This window comes from Dermacentor silvarum, chromosome 11, assembly GCF_013339745.2.
Source record: "Dermacentor silvarum isolate Dsil-2018 chromosome 11, BIME_Dsil_1.4, whole genome shotgun sequence".
Lineage (NCBI taxonomy): Eukaryota > Metazoa > Arthropoda > Arachnida > Ixodida > Ixodidae > Dermacentor > Dermacentor silvarum.
Window position 1 is genome coordinate 113,701,502 of NC_051164.1, and position 19,808 is coordinate 113,721,309.

Sequence of the window (19,808 nt, forward strand, 5' to 3'; positions counted from 1 at the left end):
ATTTAAGTTTGACGTGCAGCTCCCTTCATTTCTTTGAAGTTTAACTGTATTTACGTGAATTGATAACCCACGGACGCAGAATCTTTACGCACTCCCTATCGCAGGCGGTTCCCCCACCTGTGAAGCCGCATATAAATTGGCAAGATTCTCGCCATCCACAATTTATCCTTTTTCAATTTCTTTTTTTCTTCTTTTTTTTTTTTCAGCTTCACCTTACCCCAGTGTAGGGTACACTCTTAAACGTGTTTGCAACCTTTGGGACTTATCTTGTCCCACAACAATAATCGCCATCTGCCTTGCTTGCGAATTTACTTTCTTAAAAACTCTGCGCTCGCTGTTTTCCTGTCGAGAATGCCATGTCACGCTAATAACGTGCATGCCATTCGTGACGTAGGACTAACGGGCACGCAGCGTTAAAGAAAGGAAAGGCACGCAATACAGATGGCGATAATTGTTGTGGGACAAGATAAAGCCCAAAGGGTCCAAACGTATTCTAGAGTGTAGCAAAATAAGTGTCACCTGGTTACCCTCCCTGTATTTCCTTCTTTTTTCCCTCTCTCCTCTTCCTCTGTCGCATCCGCAGTTTATTTCGAGGAGCCTAAAAACTTTTCACGCACGTAACACTCGCAAAAGCACGGTATACACACTAGAGGAAGACGCACACTCCTTCGCCGAAAGCAAACGAGCCTCAGACGGAAGGAATAATTGCGATCGCATAGGCAAACACGGCATACATTACAGTAGTAGGGGCCGAGCAGAGGGCGCTGGGATGGCATACGAGTGACGAAGCACAGCGCACAGACTGGTAGAGAACTTAAAAGAAACAGAACAAAAAGTGGGAACGTTGAAGTTCGGGTGGAAAGTTCCTCGAGAAATGATGAAGAACAAACAAAAAAGGCCACATTTTCCCCCCCCCCCCCCCTTTTTTTTTCGCTCACACGACGTATCGTTTCCGGCACGAACGGCAATCAAAATTACGCCTGCGGTGGTGCCTACGCTTCTGAACGCTGCACTAGGCTCACTGGTATTAGCAGGAAGCGGCAACGCACAACGAGAGTGAATAGAACTGCGAGTGGCCCTCGATACGTCGAGGAAACAGAAAGAAAGTTGAAGTAATGACTGCTGAAACTGGGAGGTGAACTCTGAGGATATGCATGAAATTGGGAGGAAATAAAAAGGAAAGGCTGCATAGGGGGCGGGAAATTCACAACCCTCCCTCTCAAGCAAACAAGAAAATAGACATATGGAGAACGGAACGAAGATTGGGCAGGACAAAAGGCCCTGCCACGCTCGAGTTCCGAAGCATACGCAGAGGTGGGCAACTGCGAAAGCGGGAATATAGGCGGGAAGGGAAAGAACTTGGACGACTTCGTTTTCGCTTGTGTGTGGAAATTGATCGCGAGCATTAAACTCCATCTCGGGCACCATGGAACTGGAAATATTAGAAACTCGTGCACGACGAAAACAGCTCGTGATGTTAAACTGCTCGTGATGAAAAAGAGGGGCCCACATTCAGCGAAAAAAAAAAAATACGGATGTGTTGAAATACTTTCATAGCATGGACCCATGGATTTACGTTTAGAAGTGCGTTAAAGTGATGCAGAGTAGAATATAGAGTAATGTGACTGCGCGGACCGAACCCGAAACGTCCGCGAGGCTTGAACTGTGCTTCATAACTTGAGCTACGGCAATGGCTATTCGGGAATCTCAGATTCCCGAATAGCCAGACCTGTGGCCTTCCTGTGTACTTTTGCGGCATGTAACGTAGGCTTAAGGATCAGTTACATGCGCATGTAACGGAACCTTAGGTGCGCCATGGCGCCTGGTGAGGTCAATGCCATAGCTTTCAACCCCTCGACAGCAGACCTGATTTTAGCGGAAATTCAGCGCATGTTACGGCTCTGCCCCGGATCGAGGGCTACTCGGTGAGGGTGACAAAATCTTTACTTGCGGTTAGGGGCTGTACGCCATAATTCCACACTCTTATTGTAGGGCGTTTTCCTGGCACAGCTCCAGCGCTCGCTAGATGCGTCATGCGAGAGGATACTAAGAGCTGCCAAGCTATGAACGGATCAGACAGACAGTCACAGGTGTCGTTACCGGTGTGTTATTCCATCGTACTCATGTACAGTTCTTTTTTTTTTTTGCAAGTGTCTTCTGTCATTTTTAATTTCGTTTACCCCCTTGTCCCAGCGTAGGGTAACAGCCGGTCTACGCTAGCTAACCTCCCTGTCGTCGTCGTCCGTCCGTCCGTCCGTCCGTCCGTCGTCCTCGTCCGTCCATGTATGTATGTATGTATGTATGTATGTATGTATGTATGTATGATGTATGTATGTATGTTGTATGTATGTATGTATGTATGTATGTATGTATGTATGTAGTATGTATGTATGTATGTATGTATGTATGTAGATGTATGTAGTATGTATGTATGTATGTATGATGTATGTATGTATGTATGTATGTATGTATGTATTGAGTATGTATGTATGTATGTATGTATGTATGGTATGTATGTATGATGATGTATGATGTATGTATGTATGTATGTATGCGTATGCATGCATGTATGTATGTATGTATGATGTATGTATGTATGTATGTATGTAGGTGTATGTATGTATGTATGTATGTATGTTATGTATTATGTATGTATGTATGTATGTATGTATGTATGTATGTATGTATGTATGTATGTATGTATGTATGTATGTATGTATGTATGTATGTATGTATGTATGTATGTATGTATGTATGTATGTATGTATGTATGTATGTATGTATGATGTATGTATGTATGTATGTATGTATGTATGTATGTATGTATGTATGTATGTATGTATGTATGTATGTATGTATGACGCAGTCCTAGCTGCACAAAAAAAAGGTCTGACGATATATTTGTGAACAGACTTGTCTAATATTGTACGCGTATTTTCCCCAGCACTTCACACGTCATGCAACACAGCAACTAAGCTTCACTTTGAGAATAACTTGGCTCAAATAAATGCCACGTAACCCGATTATTTTTGTAATACAGCTTTAAAAGTGCCTCGCACAAAATAAGTTGCACTGCCAGAGCGCTCTGAGACGATCAGCCTGAGAACGCCAGTAATCAATGGAATAACAGAAAAAGCACTAAAAGCATAATCAGTGCCATCGCGCGGCAACGCGTGCGTGAGTTGGTGCATGGTGTAAGCTGCCATGGTCTAATTAGCAAGATAAGAGAAGGTAAGCGCACTCGAGGACGGCAGAAAACTAGGTGGGGTGTTGAAGTTAGGAAATTAGCAGGCGCAAGCTGGAATCAGCTAGAGCAAGACAGGGGTAATTAGAGATCGCAGGGAGAGGCCTTCGTTCTGCAGTGGACATAAATATAGGCTGATGATGATGATTAATTAGCAAGACCTTTGCCATCTATAGCGTTTTCCGCATCAGTGATTTACAGTACGGCTGAACGAACGTAAGCTGGCGTTTTTTGCCTTGCACTCCTATCGAGAAGCGGCAGCCGCCAGCGGGAATAAAAGCTACGACAGAAGTTCGGCAGGAGTAGGCAAGAGGCGCTGAGATACCACCGTAGTACTTGCGTTTATGCATAAATGCTTGAAGACGGCCCGCTATAGGAATGGTTCGAATTCTGACGGCGCCAGCAAACCGACCGAACAACGCCAGTCAGTGAAATTACGGCAACAGCTCGGCGACACTAGCGCTCTGCTGCCGGAATAATGTCGCTAGTTAGACACCGTGCGTTGGCAGCCTCATTTCGACGAAGGCAAAACGCGAAAACGTTCGGGCACTGATCATTCCCTACATCGTTAAGTAAGCTCGGGTAGTCAGAATAACTTTGAAGCCCTACACTATGGCGTCCTCCAACATCTCAAGTACTCCTTCGGGCCGTCAAAATATGCGCACACGGCTTTGTAAGTTCGTCATATTAACGAACGTGCGCGCTAGCTTCTATATCGCTGCACACTTTTAGCAAGACAGTTACACACAGATGCTTAGCAGACGACCAGAATCGAAACAAGAAAATAAAGAAACGAGTGAGGCAAGTAGAGAAAGGGCCGCGACAAGTACGGAGACTGATCGTGCAAGCCAGCATTTGTGTGCAGTCTGTTTAAAATTCCATTATGCAAAGACGGGCGAAAGCCAATTTCCTCGGGGCAAATGCGCCAGTACAAAAGTACGCACGCATCTTTCGCTTGGGCCGTGGCGCCGCCGCGAGTGGTTATATTCGCGGAGAAAGTGCGGGCGCGGGTTGGGAAGAAAACGGAGGCCGACAACGCCATTAGAAATTGAGGAGGGGCCCCCACGGGGGAGCGGAAGAGGCAGCTTGAGCGTCTCTGCGCGCGCTCTGAGACGTGACCTGACTGAGGCGTCATGGGACGACGACGACGGGTCACCGGTCTCGGCAGAACGACGCAGAAAAAACACAAGTCGCGGACGAACGATGCGATTACGCCGCAGAGAACGTGAACATGCAGGCACGGCGTCGTCTGATAGAGCGGCCGTAAAGAAAGAGAAATAAAAACGAATGGAGCTTGAAGCGCGGCGACTGACGGCCGTGGCGGAAACAACGCCGCGAGTAGGCGCCCCGGGAATAATCGATTCACTTAACCTTTAAAGAGGAAATGGTGTTGACATGTCGCTGCCTTCGCGACTCAGGGACCTGATTGCACTGCATGGGAAAGGCAACGGGGAAGAGAATCCTCTCGATGCTTACAGAACGACAAGGTAAAATAAAATAAGTAAATGCCGGAATAACAAACAGTACGCGAGCTGCTTCACTGATGACACCGTTCGTCTTAATTCGCAACAAGTCTGGTAGCGCTTCTATGCCCTTTCGGTTGTTTTATTGCGAGAACAATTATATGGGCACTGCAAAGCGTATTTCTGCCGTCGGCGTCGCCGTGCTGTTTGGTATAAAGTCCAAACACGATCACATCGTCGCCGCACGCCGTACGCTGTATGTGCGAGTGAAAGCTTGCGAGGGTCAGCCGACGATCGCGGCTCAATCTCGCACGCGTGAGAGAAAGGGGAGGGGGGGGGGGAGGTCGTTCGACTCCGGCGGCTGCTGCTTACGGCACGGCCGCGCGGGTGCCCTATCTTGAAAGCGATCTGTGATGTGGAAAAAGTGCGCGCCCGCGCGAGCCTCATCTTCAAAGTGATCTGTGATGTGAACAAAGTACGCTACGCCGAGTGCCGGTAGCTTCGTATGCGCTGTGCTTTCGACGTTTAATTCGCGCTGAAGCGAGAGACAGGACGACGGTCAATTCGCTCGCTGCTGCTGCCGTGCTTCCTCCTCCAGCCTTTCGACAGCGAGTTTCCGCGGTCATCGAGCTAGGTGTGCTCATGTTTACCTGTGCGCGCGTGACACCATGCTTGTTAATTCAGTTAGTAATGAAATGTTTGCAAGTTTATACGGCCGATAAAACTATTATCCTTACTTCGTAGAGCTGTCTACCTTTCTAGACCCCTTGTACAATACATTGCACATTGCCTTCAACATTTTTTCGACATGCACTCGGAAGTGATTACGCAAAATATTCTTCTGGGTTTGTAGTATGGTGCATGTGTAACTGTAAAGAAGTGGTTTACTTATATTGCTGTTAACCGCTTTCGATAATTTGACCCTAAATTGATCTAGACCTCTGTGTCGTCCGTGACGGCCGAAAGCAAGCTTGAGGTGTGTTTCGAAATCACTAGAGATTGCGTGAAAATTCCGGACGGTGTAGCAACATGGCAATGCACTTCATTAGTTCCATCTTCATCTATGCATTTAAGGAATGAAATGAAGTTTTTACCATAGCAAACATGAGAAGATAATAGATTTCTCACGTACATGGAGACGCAGCTTTTGAAGTTTAACGCATGGTATCTAATTTTTTAAATTGTCCTTCGCCTTCATAACATAACAGTAGACAATAAAAACCGCCTTGAAGAGCGATTATGGCCCATAGCTGTATTCGGGTCTCAGGAGGCTACTAGTTCGCTATCGCAATCGATACTTCGCCTTTCGGGCGTTTCATCGTTATTTGTCATATCTACGTAAGAATGAAAAAATAATGCGTCACCGAATAGAGGAAACGCATAAATATTGCATACGTATATTGTGCGCAGCATTTCATATGCAGAATCTATGAACCTTGTACGGTGTAGCGCTAACGGCACACACAAGGCGACAGAATGGCGGAGACACGGCGCTCTTACTGTTGCCTTTTGTGTTTTATTTGCGCAGCAGTGTACAGCTGAGTGCAATAATCTAGAGACCACGGCATCAGTGAAAAAAAAAAAAAATGGCTTTCTTCTAGCACAGCCGTATAACGTCAAATTGTATTAACGCACGACACTGGGCAAACAGGCTCACGTAGGCAGTACCACTTGATTACAGCCTCGATGCCTAGGCTGCGAAGAAAAAAAAAGAAGCTTAGCAGCACCTCTGATCCTCAAACTTTCGCACTCCACTGTACATGATGTCATACCAACTAGCCCATCAGCCTATTAATTTATCTATGGCTAAACTGCGAGTGAACATACACGTTACTCTGATGACGTCACGGCCTTACCTTTCTCTCTTTATCCCTACATTCCTCGTTTCCGTTTCTACAATGCTCATTACATATGCTGGCCGACCGCTCCACTTTTCGCGTATAATAGACCGCCTTGCCTCCATAAATCACATTAGTTCTCCGCTCGCCTCCGCTATTCGTTTCCGGATAGGCCCGGTCCTCCTGCTTGCGCTTTCTCGCAGCCAATTCTTGTTCTGCAGTTTCTTCGTATCGCACTAGGAAGACCAGCGCTGAAAGTGCCTCGCATCGGCTACCGTCAGTGAAACAGGTGCAGCACGGGTGCGCGTCCGGCTCCGTATTTCGGAGGCTAGAGCGGCCAAAACAGTAGCGGACGAAGACGCTTGGTCAAGTTGTCCATGAGATGGAGGCGGTGTCCCCTGCTGCGAAAGCGGGCTGCTTTTGCAGTAAATGCGTTCAGAGCTAGAAAGATCGCTTAAGTTGGCTGATCTAAAAAAAAAAAAAATACCGCAGTAGGCTAACTTTTATGCACATTCACGTGACGCAAGTTTTTCTCTACTCAGACTAATGCACAGATCTATCGTGCCATTCTTGATCATAGACAGCGTCTTGTTTTATTTCATTAATGAAAAAGAACGTTGCAAGGAAATGTGAGCTTCTCCAATGTGAAAGAAATTTGAGGCTATCAGTTAAGTGAAACGGTGTAGACAGCCAATGGCACCAACATAGTAGGCACCAAGTCGAGCTCAACCGTTTCAACTTTTTAACTGCGCAGTAAGAGGTGAGTGCTCGAGCATCATGTTTGAATCCATCAAAATGTTATCAGCTCAGGCGTGAAGGGTAGCCCTCAATGTTCTAGGGAAAAATACAATAAAAATAAAAAAATAAAAGAAATCGAAACATAAAGCACGCAATGCATAGCCTATGACCGACCGCAATGGCCTCTGTGATTGCGATGTCTCATCTGGCCCTGAAGCAATCCAACTCTGCCAAACATTGCCGCAAATTAAATCCGGCAAGATTAAAAAAAAAAAACGAAAAAGAAAACGAGGCTTGACGACGGTCATGTCTCCGCAGTAAAAAGAGAGAAAAGGGACAAAATGACTTAACACAGGTGCGCCAGTAGAAAACTCGCACTAACCATTGCAACGAAGGGAGCTACGAAATCATAAGCTTTTAATTTTTTCCTTTTATTTCTTCTTATTATTATCTTATTTTGTCGAGCAGCGCCCATGTATTGAAAAATGGAGCTGGAAATGGCGCGGCGTAACACGTGTCCTATCTCGCCTGAACGTCTGCCGGGCCACGAAAGACAAATAGATGTCCAGACGCATAAGGTACTATACTCTCGGCGCTCTTGCTCAATCGCAGCACAGGCGTTCGTCTTGCTCAGTTTCTCCCTGCAACAGCGCTGCAAACGCGCAAGAACACGAAAACAGTGCCTTCTTTTCCGCATGGAGAAGAGGAAACAAACAAAGCCATGTGTGTTGGCAGAGAGCGAAGATGGGACGATAAAAATAAACGAACGGGAACGAAATATCAGGAGCAGAGAAAATGAAAAGATGGAGAGAGCGAGAGAAAGAAAGGAAGGGTCGAGAGATAACTACCCGTCTGTTCTTAATAGATTGGCGCAAGACACGAACAAAGACCTTCAGAGATCGGGGAATCCCGCGCAGGAACATGCGACGCAAGGAAAAAGAAAAACGCAACGTAACAAATAAAAAGAAATCTGAACAGCAAAACAAAAGGGCACCGCTGTCGTGAAACCCGCGAATGAGCCGGATAGCCCATTTTTCAAGAGGCGCCTTCGTTAGTCACCACCAGATGGCGCGGGGCACCACTTTGACTTCGGCTTTTCGGGAACTAGACGGATGAGGAGAGAGGTGGGAGGGAACAGAAACGCTAGACGTCGGGAAGAAGCAGCCTGAAACGACGGCACGACACTTGGCTGCTTTCACTATGGCAGGTTTGTCTATACGCCCGCAAATCAGGACTGAATCACTTTAACCAAAGAACAAAACGGCGTACTTAAATATGGGTAGATTGTACGCACAAACGACACAGAAACACAAACAAGCAAAGCTATCCCAGATTAAGGGGGAAAACACATAACGGTTTTTGTTTGGTTAGTAAATGTTTAGTTTGTGTATTTCCTTACATATGAACTTCGGTAAGACAAAACCTTCATATTGGGCAATGCTAGAGTGGGAAAATTAAAGCTGAGTGAGTCTAAACGGTAAGCGTCTCCTTACACGCATCACTAATGTGTTAAATTAGAAAAACAGCATGCGAAAGAAGAAATTAACATGGCACGATTCCGAGGTTGTCATCAATAGATAAAGACAGCTCTGCAAAAAAAAAAAAAAAGATATAAGACAGAAATGAATGAAACGTTACAAGAATATGAGGAGCAGGAGTACAAGAAATGACAAATAAAAGAGAGTGCCAATTTACCAACAGCGTCCAGCACCATGTAATAACGCTTGGCAGGATTTTATACCTCTTAATGCTAATTTATTGTGCGTACGGTGCTGATTAATGATTAATCTAAGTCGGATTAAACAAGGTATAGGAAGATGACAAGCTTGAAATAATAAGCACGACAGCGAGACATGTGCGAACGATGTAGCCGAATTTCCGTTGTAGACACGCCTAACACACGTGATGCTGTACACATTATGTATAGTATACTGCGCACGAGCAATATACGTATACGTGCGTAGCTGCGCCTAACGAGTCCGGACAGCGTGATTTTTCACCTTATTGCATCTCTCCCGCCGCTAACCATGCCCTATCCTCTATGCGTGCGTCAGTTCCCGTCCTTGCTGAGATTCCGCAGGATAAAGCATACCGCTTCTGACGGACCTCTCGGATACCACTTTAGCCGCCAAGGCTTTCCTCTTTACTCACAGCACATTAAGCGAAACAGGAGATGAACGACCATCAAGCGGACGCCATAAGCGACTGCACTTCACGAACTTCACGAAACACGATCCAGACGAGGTTCTCGCATCGCCGACCCTCGTTGTGCGCTCCCGTAAGAAACGGTGCGGTGCTACCGGCGGAGAGACGCGGCCAGTGATGCCATGGCGCACGACAGGCCTTTAGCAACAGAGCGGCCTCGCATGGCCAGCTTCGCTATTAAGGTGCAGCATCCTGAAATATCCGCTCGGCGACAGCCAGCCCGCATCGACACTTTGCGTGCATCCGCCCCCATGTCGTCGGCAATCTAGAACTAAGGTTTTGCGCTTCACTTGCTGTTAAGTGCACTGACGATGTTCCTCGTTTTAGCGCGGTGCCGGATTCCGCTGCTTAGCGGAGATCAAGATGAAAGTTCCGACTGCGAGCCGCACTGCAAGCGACTAGTTCCTTAGCTCACGTACCGCTCGGCCAACGGTAACAGAGTGCATCTCTAGACATCTTCAATTTCGCCCGGACTCGGAAAGGTACTCACATTTTTCTCACCCGTTTCTATGGGTAAGCAGCTTCCCAAATACCACGCTGAGCCACCAGAAACGACATATTTGTCAGTCGACGCGCATACGCATTTCAGTACGGGAACTCTGTGCGCCACTAATGCTGTCAACTGTGCCGCAGCGCCGATATGCGGCACTAAATCCTGCTACGCGCCACAAACAAGCACCTCGACATAGCGCGTGGCCTCGCAACGCTGCGCGGTTGCTGTGTGGCGGAGTATAGGCACGTGTCCACGCACGAGATTTACACGGCGGTCGCGAAAGCGCGGCCGAGGGCCATAAATACGCCGCACCACGCGCCCGGCCAGGAATGACCCGTCCACGCATATACAACACACCTAGGCGCCACGACAGGCCGAGGAAAAGGGGGCCGAGGCTCAAGCCCGCGCGCGGCTGGCGTCCGCGGGGGAGTGCCTGCCGCAGCGTGGACCGAGTGGCGCGAGGAACGATCCCCGAGGGTGCTGTTCCAAAGGACGTCGAAAGGGGCACCTTGTGAGGTGAGAAGGACGTCCGACGCCCGCTAACCTGAGTCTACGTTGCGGCCTCGCCATGCCTGACGCTCCCTTCTGTACTCGCACCGAGTTACGAACGAGTACGAGGCGAAGTTGCTCACCTTCACGACTACGAATGCGGCGCAATCAGAACTTGGCGAAGAGTCTAGGCCCACTCCTAGCTAACCCATAGAGTGCGAACACGGGTGCGTGCTAGAGTTTCCGGACCACGTGTGTCGCGATGAAACTGACTTTCACCGCTATCTGAACGTAAGCCTGGAGCATTTAAGGGCATTAATGCGATAGCTAGGCAAACTGGCTCGAATGAATCTTTGCGAAACTGCCGAGCAGCAAGAAGGACCACGAAGAAAGGCAACAGACTTGAAACTGAACTTGACTGAAAATGTTCGCTCCCTTATAAATATGGCGTACGACGTTACCAAGTAACTAACAACCATACCTGTTCTCTCTTTTTTTTTTTTTTTTTCATTGCGTCCCGTCCTACCAATGGCTCCTACACCAAGATACATGCTTTTTACGACACTTCTTTCGCAGAAGTAATTCTTGGTTGCAATTGCACTTTTTTTCCCCTTCGTAATTAAATTTCGACCACTTCTGAACCCATTAGGTTTAAAAACAAGATCCACAGGAATATATCACTCAGCATAACCCTTCACTTTTCCGGTCTTTTTTTCGCAATCATTCTCAACACGCCGGACACGAGGAACGGTGTTTATTGATAAATACCCATTTATGTCTGAGGCCACATTTCACCACTTAACTGCCCGCCAATATCTTCACCTAGTATCATCTGCAAGCACTTCGAGCAAAGAGTACACTCTCAAGTTATAAATTATCTAGAAGATCACGACGTTTAAGTACCAGCACGGATTCCGTAAGTGATGAAACTGGTGTGAAACACAGATCGCCGGGCATATCAATAGACACTGGCTTACAATTTGATGCAATTTCTCATGACTTTTCTGAAGCTTTCGACCATGTCCGCCATTACCGGCTTCTCCTAAAGTTCGCAAATGCTAATATTCACCATGACGTGCTTGCGTGTATAAGGGACTTCCTTTCCAGTCACAGTTTACATCCGTTAGTAAGCACACTTCCGTCTGCCACGTATCGTCCGGTGTCTCTCAAGACAGTTCAAGGAAGCTGAAGGTAGTTCTATAATGCGCATCAATCCTTGCGCTTTCAGTCGCCGGCTTTCTTTGGACACGGTGTGCCTATACCGCGAAACGATAACAAGCCACGTTTAAATGAATGCGGCCTCAGCGTATCGCATTTTATAGCGCATCACGGTAATACTATGCGACAGCGCTTACATGTCCTTTTCGTCCAACACAAGCCGGAACTTGTTTCGAGCGAGTGCGTTTCGCCGGTGAGTGGAGGGTAGCACAGGCCGGCAGCTGTCCCACTTTTCATCTCTCCCTCGATATACCCTTTCCTGGAGCATTAATGCGGTTTGCCTTCCTAGGGCATTACCTCCATATACATGGATGCGATGCTCTATAGAAGTGCGATGCGATACGCCCCGAATTCATGTAAACGCTGCTATACACTCGCTCTCCGTGGAGCTGGACTTCCTGCGGTTAGCGCGACGTGCTTTGTCATGGCGCGTCGCTCCTCTGTGGTTTCCGGCATTATCGCTTCGCGATACATGCATGCGCACTGCATCAGAAGAAAGCAGGCGACGGATAGCGCCCGGATTCATTTGCCCCCTTTGCTGGAATAGCAATACGCTATCCACACTTTCTTTGTTTTTTCTTTCTCGGGCGCACCGCACGTTACTGTCATTAGCTAAACCCCGCGAACGCTCTGGCTGTCTCGCAGGTTGCAGCTACTACAGAGGCAGTAATTCGCGCTAGTTGGTCTGTCATAGTGAGAAACTTAATAGCGCGAGAAAGACGGCCCAACAGCACAGTTTGTTGCCGTTCCTATGTGTTTCCTTGTCGTTTTAGCGCTGCTCAGTTTCCCAGCTCACACTGAAGGTGACAGTAATGACTAAAGCAAGCAAACTGCGCAGCTTCAGGCTCTGAAAAAAAAATAAAGAAACGCAAGGACAATACCGTTGCAAATTTAAACGATGGCTTTATCGTCCATACAAACCAATTAAGTTGACAGGACAATATCGCCCTGTACACCGAGAGTTGCACTCGCCGGCAGACCAGAGTGTCACGAGCCGAGTCAAGCTCTCCTCTAATTGAAGGGATATACCGATTGGCTCTTAGCTTCACTTGTAAGCACGAGAACTTGTAAGCTTGAAAACATGCAACAGTTACCATAGACGTCAAGGGACGCTTCCTTCTTGTAGATGAACTCGCTGGCGTTTCGCGATAGCGCGTAGCAGGCGTAACTCCCGGCGTGTTCAAGTGTCGGGCAGTTCAGCCGCAGTGTCCACACGGCAGATTTTTCCTCTTCTTCCTCCTGATGCTCACCAGAAGAGGAAGACTCGACCTCGGACGATGCCGCTTCACCGCCGCCACTCGGCAAAGTGGTCGTTGCGTGCGGCGACGCGGTCGTGACGTTCTCGGCGTCTTCCGCCGAGAAGACGTCGCCACCGGCCGTCGTCAGCGGCGGTTCGGTCCCGCTCACAGTCTCGTTAGACGACGACGTGGAGTTGTGTACCGAAGTCGAGTTGTGGGCCGACGCTGCCGCTGTACTGGATGGTGTGGTTGTTGCGCTCGATGTCGCTGCGATCACTGTCGGTGTTGTGGCCGGGGGCGCGACGACGGTTGAGACCGCCCTGGCTTCACGGCTGGGCGGCGGCTCGAGGACAACGTTCGGAAGCTTGGAGGCGTTCTCGCCGTGGAACGTCCACCACACTTCGATGTTGGGACCCGCGGTGTCCAGGCGACAGCGGAGAACGGCCGCGGAGCAATTGGACACCAGCGGCGGCTCGGCAACGTGCTCGAGGATGGAAAGGCAACCTGCGCCAGAAAAACAAAAACAAAAGACACGTTCAGGCTCCGCACCACGCTTTCGCCGTATAACACGCCGTAGCGCCCAAAACGAGATCTAAATTAGAGACATACACAACTATCAAAGCTTATTCATAACGAGGCAGAAAGTGAAGCCTGAATAGCGGCCAACTTGAAAGAACTTGTCAACTTTCACAGCACTCGAAAGTCTTCATGCACACTAAATAGTGTTCATTATATATGAATAAACAGCAACAAAATGGTCAATCGGGCTAGTTAGTTGACTTGCATATCGAAAACTTTATAAGCACAACGATATGCAGACAGGAATGAACAAGCGCCCTGTCCTGTTGTTCCTTCGTGTACTGTCAATCACTGCGCTTAAAGAGTTTTCAAGTTGTAGTATGAATAAAGCCTCCTTTAAACGGCAATCGTATAGGTAAACCTAGCGTAACTTTCAGCAGAAGGTTGCACTGGTGCAGAATGCTCTTACTGCTGTATACTACAGATAATTGGTTAACAACTCTGCTGTCCTCCACATAAGAGGAACGGGAGTAATGACACCGCGTAGTGCGCTCACCACCAGGCGACATCTTTAAATGTACTATGTCATAACGAGACCGATACGAACATGTTCCTGCACCAAAAACGCCGCCTGCGCATGCCTGTCGACGGTAATCTACACGCATTAGCGAAATACCATTGAGCGCGTTTGTGATCGAAGCGCATCCGCCTTCGAATACAACGCTGCAAGCGCCTCTGTAGATTTTCTCGCATTAACAGTTATTGCGAGGAAGACGACCTTTGCTGCCGCGGCTGTTGCTGTATCTTATGAACCCTTACCAACGGATGCGTTCTCAGTAAAACATTTTCTTCCCTTTCTACGCCGGTTTGCATTTGCAAATGCTTCAAATTAGCAGTGTTTGCACCCCAAATTTACGTAAATGAAAGACCAGGGTTAGCGTGAACGAATTATCAACAGCGTTGACATGAACTTCGATCGACCACCACAGGAACAATGACAACACGGTTTGGATAACTTGAAGATATAGCGTCATACATTAGGCCGATATATATATATATATATATATATATATATATATAGAATCTACAGCAAGAGGCGAAAGAGCAATAAACAGCGTTTGTGGCAAGTGCTTATGCAGAGAAAATACAGTTTGGAACTTCGATTTTACGGGAGGATGGGGAGGGAGGAAGATGTTGAGAATCGGTTCAGTTTTAAAGAACACACGGTGCCGTCCATACGGTCAGATAATATTATTCTTCTTTGAACGCAGACAAAACCCAAGCACTTTGAATTGCGACGTTACGCGTATAGATCGACGTTTCGATGGCAAAGCAAATCGTGGCGAAAGCATGAAAACTATGACTATTCTGCTAACCGTTGCCACTATATATTGCGAGGGTTGTCAGTTCACTATATATGCGACACTGCAATTGAGCAGCGCTGGGAGCGGAAAGTCTTAAGAAGCTTTTCCTCGGGTTTTTCTGATTCAAATGCATGTGGGGCATTTCGACTGCGGCTCAAAAGGTTTACGAAAATCGACAGAAATTGGAAAATAGCGGGGGTCAAGCTTCAAGTTTCACCTCCAACTGCTGAGCAGATCATAGACTGACCAGACCAGCAACAGCGCCCCCTCGACGTAACTAATATCATTCGGGGTTGCATGAATCAGACACCAGTTTCCACCACGAAGATGCAGCTCAAATTGACTCCACTCTCCTGAGCACATATACTTATCAGAAGTCCGAACTCTTGAAATCGAGGTACGAGGCCCAAACGATCTCGCTTAGGTCCTCGACGCTTACGCAGTCATCGTCTTCCACGTTCTATCTCCCTGCGACGTGTTTTACTTATATTCGCGTTCCGTCCCACACACACCACGACATTTTCCTGCGGATATCTCAACGTAACACTTGCGTGTACATGTCACCCCCCCAATCTGTGCATATGTGTGCTTGTTGCTCAGTGAAATGCGTCCCTGACACTTCTTTTCTTGCACTTTTTTAGGATGAAAATTACGTCTCACATTTTCTTTTTCACGAAGCCTTTTATTCTCTTCGTGAAGGCCGCATGCTACCTCAACGAAAGCTGAACTTACAGATAAGTGTGCCTCAGAGAAAGAAAATTTCCGCCTTCCCTCCTTCCCCGTTGACCAGGCCCTCAACACGAACGTCGCGGAGCAAAACCGTGGGGCGTGTCAAGAGAGATCATTCCTTCGCGGCCTCATCCATCTTTCACTGTTCGTCGTCGTCGTTCAGCCGGCAGCATTTCGCAGATGCCCTCAGCAGCGCTGGTGTGTCCAGCGGCGTAAGCGCGCCCAGACGTCGTAATTAATGAGCGCCCATCCGGAGGCTGTTCGCTTCGACGCAATCGAAGCGCGCGCGCGCGGCGCCTGAATGCATAATCCGACCGCCCGAAGACCGCGCAGAAATAACTGCGCAGCGAGAAATGGGTCGCGGGGCATAACGGAGGCTTTTACGCCCCCCGCAGGCGCGGTGCGCGCGTTGCTGCAGCGCGCATAATCGGCGCTCCCTCGTCCGTAAGCGTTTTCGGAAGGGGCACACAACGCGCCGCAATCGAAATACGCGGCCCCCGGGCAGATCGGCCAGCCGGACACGGCGAAAAGAGGAGGCACTTCGTCTCAACAATTGTACGCAGTTGAAGGCACTCGTGGGTAGTTCAGCGCAAGGCATCGCAATCAATCAATCAATCAATCAATCAATCAATCAATCAATCAATCAATCAATCAATCAATCAATCAATCAATCAATCAATCAATCAATCAGATGGTCAGTCAGTGAGTTAAACAATGAATGAATGAATTAATAAATTTGGAAACGTTTCCACAAAACCCCGCGTGCATTTCTGTGTAAACATTATGGAAAATAAAGTCATTTTATTTCGTTCGTTTTATGTTGCAAGCCTCGGACATCATATTATATTTCAGGGGCTGCCGAGCTACTGCGGAATTGCCGGCAACTACAGGGCAGATGAAACAACCCGCTCGGCTCACCATCAAAATGAGTGACTACCAATACAGTTTCGAGAACCCATGCATAGCGGCAACTTTACTCACTTGCACGTAACATTACGCTTCGACATTGGAATTCGCTGGATTTTGCGAACTCTAGATTGTATTCATTGGACCCTAACACGCTACTTCGCCTGCCACCCGGATTATCCCGTCGTGAAACAACTTTAGTGTGCCGCCTATGGTTGGGCATCGCATTTACGACGCTTACTTATTCCTCATCGGAATGGCCCAGAGCACCGTATGCAACTCTTGCGGACGGGATGAGATCACAGAACACATTCTGATCCAATGTCCAACTTACACTCCTCAACGAGATATTCTGCGTATCAGTCGTAGCCGCTTAGACGACAAACCATTCTCAGAAGCTAAGATCCTGGGACCCTGGCCGAAGATTTGTAGTAATGCACAATGACACCAAAGAGCTAATGTTCTTTTTGAAGACAACCGGACTAGATGAGCGCTTATGAGTGAAGATTCCCCATGAGGGAACATATATATACGTGAGTGAACTTTCATCTGCGAGTGCGCGCACAATCAGCCTCCTTCTCTCCTTTTTCCTTCTTATCTTTCTTTGTCCCTTTCCCCTTCCCCAAGTGTAGGGTAGCCAACGTGGCAAGACCTTGGTTAACCTCCCTGCATTTCCTTCTTGTCTCTCTCTCTATCTGCATTAGGAGCACTTAGTAGCAATGTGGGGGCTTAGTAGTTGAGCAAGGTATACAAGAATGAAAAAAAAAAAAAAAAACTGTCGAACAAAGCAATGACAAATTGGGCGTGTTGGCACTAATCAACACTTGAAAAGGCGCGTAAAACAAACGAGGATGTAAAAGAGGAAGACGGAACAGTGGAGGTGTCCGCGTCGGTCTCTTTTCTATACATTCCCACTTGTCATATGCAGTCAGGTTCTCATTTTCTTTCACCTAATACATTACATGCACCGGCCGCGCTTACAAGAATTCGCTAACACCTGTCTGGCACATTCAGATGAAGCGCTTTCAGTACGCATTATTGAGTTCACATTAATGCGATGCGCAACTGTCACATTTAAAAACGACTTATCTTCATCCACAGTACAAAAATCTGCGTTCGAATTGGCCACGAAATGGCGTGAAAGCAACACAAAGAGCGCACTACTTCCAGTGGACTGAAACGGTCAATGCACGCCTTCTCGGAATGTACCGGGGTGTTCAAAAGTTTCCAGGCCACAGCTTGCGCGAACACGTTGACTTCGTGCCCGGTGGTGTGTCATGTATCGAATTATAAGAGCTCCAAGGTTTTTGTGAAGAGGGTAAGGGACACTGTTTCTCACCACTCACGGATTCCGACTGTAAGTTACTCCAGGAGCCCCGCCACTTGCTTGAGAGATAACGTGTTCGCGCAAGCTGTGGCCTGGAAACTTTTGACCACTACTGTACATTCTATAGAGAGACATTACCAAAGTGCCAAAAACGGATACAGAAGGGAAACTACACTCGGCTTATATAGGTCGTACGATACGGACCGGGATACTCAGCTTTCTGTTTTACTTGCCAGAAGACACTGAGACGAGACAGAAAACCGTTGCGCGGTCACCCCACAGCTGCTTTGTGGATAGCTTAGTGTAGCATTGCGTGTTGCTGTTCAACTGAACAGCACCAGAAAAAGTATAGGTACAATTCATGCAGACATCGCAACACTTACACTCAAGACCAAAACGACAGGCATGCATCGCATCCGACAGGCTGAATTTCGTCACTAAATGAATGAACAATACTTTATGCGTACCCGATTATATTCCTTGGATCCTAACTTAAGCCTCCATTTACATCAAGACTTCCCTGAAGAGACACGACCATTTTATGTAGGCAATGGTGGGCGTCGCGTTTACCAATGCCTACGCGTTCCGTATAGAGACATCCGACACCCCAGCCAGTGGCCACTGCGGCGACGAGGAAAAGACGAGGAAAATATACGTCATGCTCTGTACCAGCGCCCGCAGTGCAGTGTACAGAGACAATCGCTATCCGCCGTGCTCAACCAATTGGACGACCGGCTTCTGTCGGAAGTATGAGTTCGACAGAGTCGACGACACTTAACGTCGCATCAGAAGGCCGTGCAAGCGCTATACTGCACTTCTCGCGATCCACCAGCTTGTGTGAACGATTCAAATTCGAACGTCCTTCCGGTTCCTCTCTCTCTGTCCTCTTTCTAACTGCTATTTCCCCCACCCAGTGCAGGGCAGCAAACCGGAAACTCACCATCTGTTTAACCTCGATGCCTTCTCTCTCTCTCTACGGTTGAAAAGCAATTAATGTGCCTAGCCCACTACTAGCTTTCGGTCGTACATGGAAGAAGTACACGAAGCTTGCGAATAGATGCACGCCTAAAATGTATCGACTGCCCAGGACGAGTGCGAGAACAAAGGATGGGCTACTCGCAATCGCTTTGTCGCTGCCTCAACACTCGACCCACAGATTTGGCTACGCTGCACGCACTCGTGAGCCGGAGCACCAGCGACTTTGCCGACGCGGCCGCCGCCCGTGTCTGCGAAACCGGCTCCCATTGCGCACTAGCGAATTCGTCCGGCGCCATAACTCCTTCCTTCCAAGACCGAAAATTGAGCCCAGATCGGTGCCTTCGTAATCCTTCCGCTGGTAGTATCGCCCGATGACTATCGTCTCGAGAACACGCCGAGCCTCACCTCTCTCGCCAGCCTGCCTACCGTTTCCTCAGGTTGTTCTGTATTTCCGACTCTATGCGTACTCCAAGACGGCGAATTCGAAATAATGGACGCTGCGCGGCATTACCGACCCCCTTACCACCCCTTGTGTCCAAGACTAACTTTTCCTGTAGCCGCCTCCCCACTTTATCTTTTGTTTCGTGTTTAAGAAACGTGCTTAGCTGATCTTGTTATTATGACAATATTGAGCGTTTCAGCTTAGCGGATTGGAAACTCACACGTACAGAAGCAGAAGGACATAGATATTTTTCTCCGACATTTGTACGTCCGTTTGTCAACATGCTATTATTCCGCTACGCTTGAAAGCTCAATAACGCAGCGTTTATCACAAGCATCATTGCAATAACGAGTCTGTCGCGCACGCCGTTCACCCTCTCGGTTTTGCGCAGTACAGGAGAAAGAGAACGAAACGTAACCAGGTAAGGAAAGCTTGTGCACTGCATGTGGCATGACATAATTGGCTAGACATTTCAATCCGAAAAGTACGGGAATTTATAGGAAACTTGGAACGAACTAAATCCAGGTTATCGTAGCGTATGCGATTACGGTGTAAGCGCAGCTGGAAGCGTCTGCTATCATAAAAAAAAGTTTGTAGTAAGAACTCCTCCAAAACGT

General features: G+C 47.9%; 1 protein-coding gene across 1 annotated transcript in view; it reads right to left on the minus strand.

Moving 5' to 3' along the window:
- The window catches only part of LOC119432839 (tyrosine-protein phosphatase 69D), a 106,485-nt gene extending 87,440 nt beyond the window's left edge, over nt 1–19,045 (minus strand). The window contains exons 1-2 of the mRNA XM_037699994.2: nt 18,949–19,045; nt 12,783–13,430 (exon numbers count right to left, since the gene is read on the minus strand). Of these exons, the coding sequence (XP_037555922.1) occupies nt 12,783–13,430; nt 18,949–19,045 (745 nt within the window). The remainder of the gene's footprint in view (nt 1–12,782; nt 13,431–18,948) is intronic.
- Nucleotides 19,046–19,808: the final 763 nt, after the last annotated feature.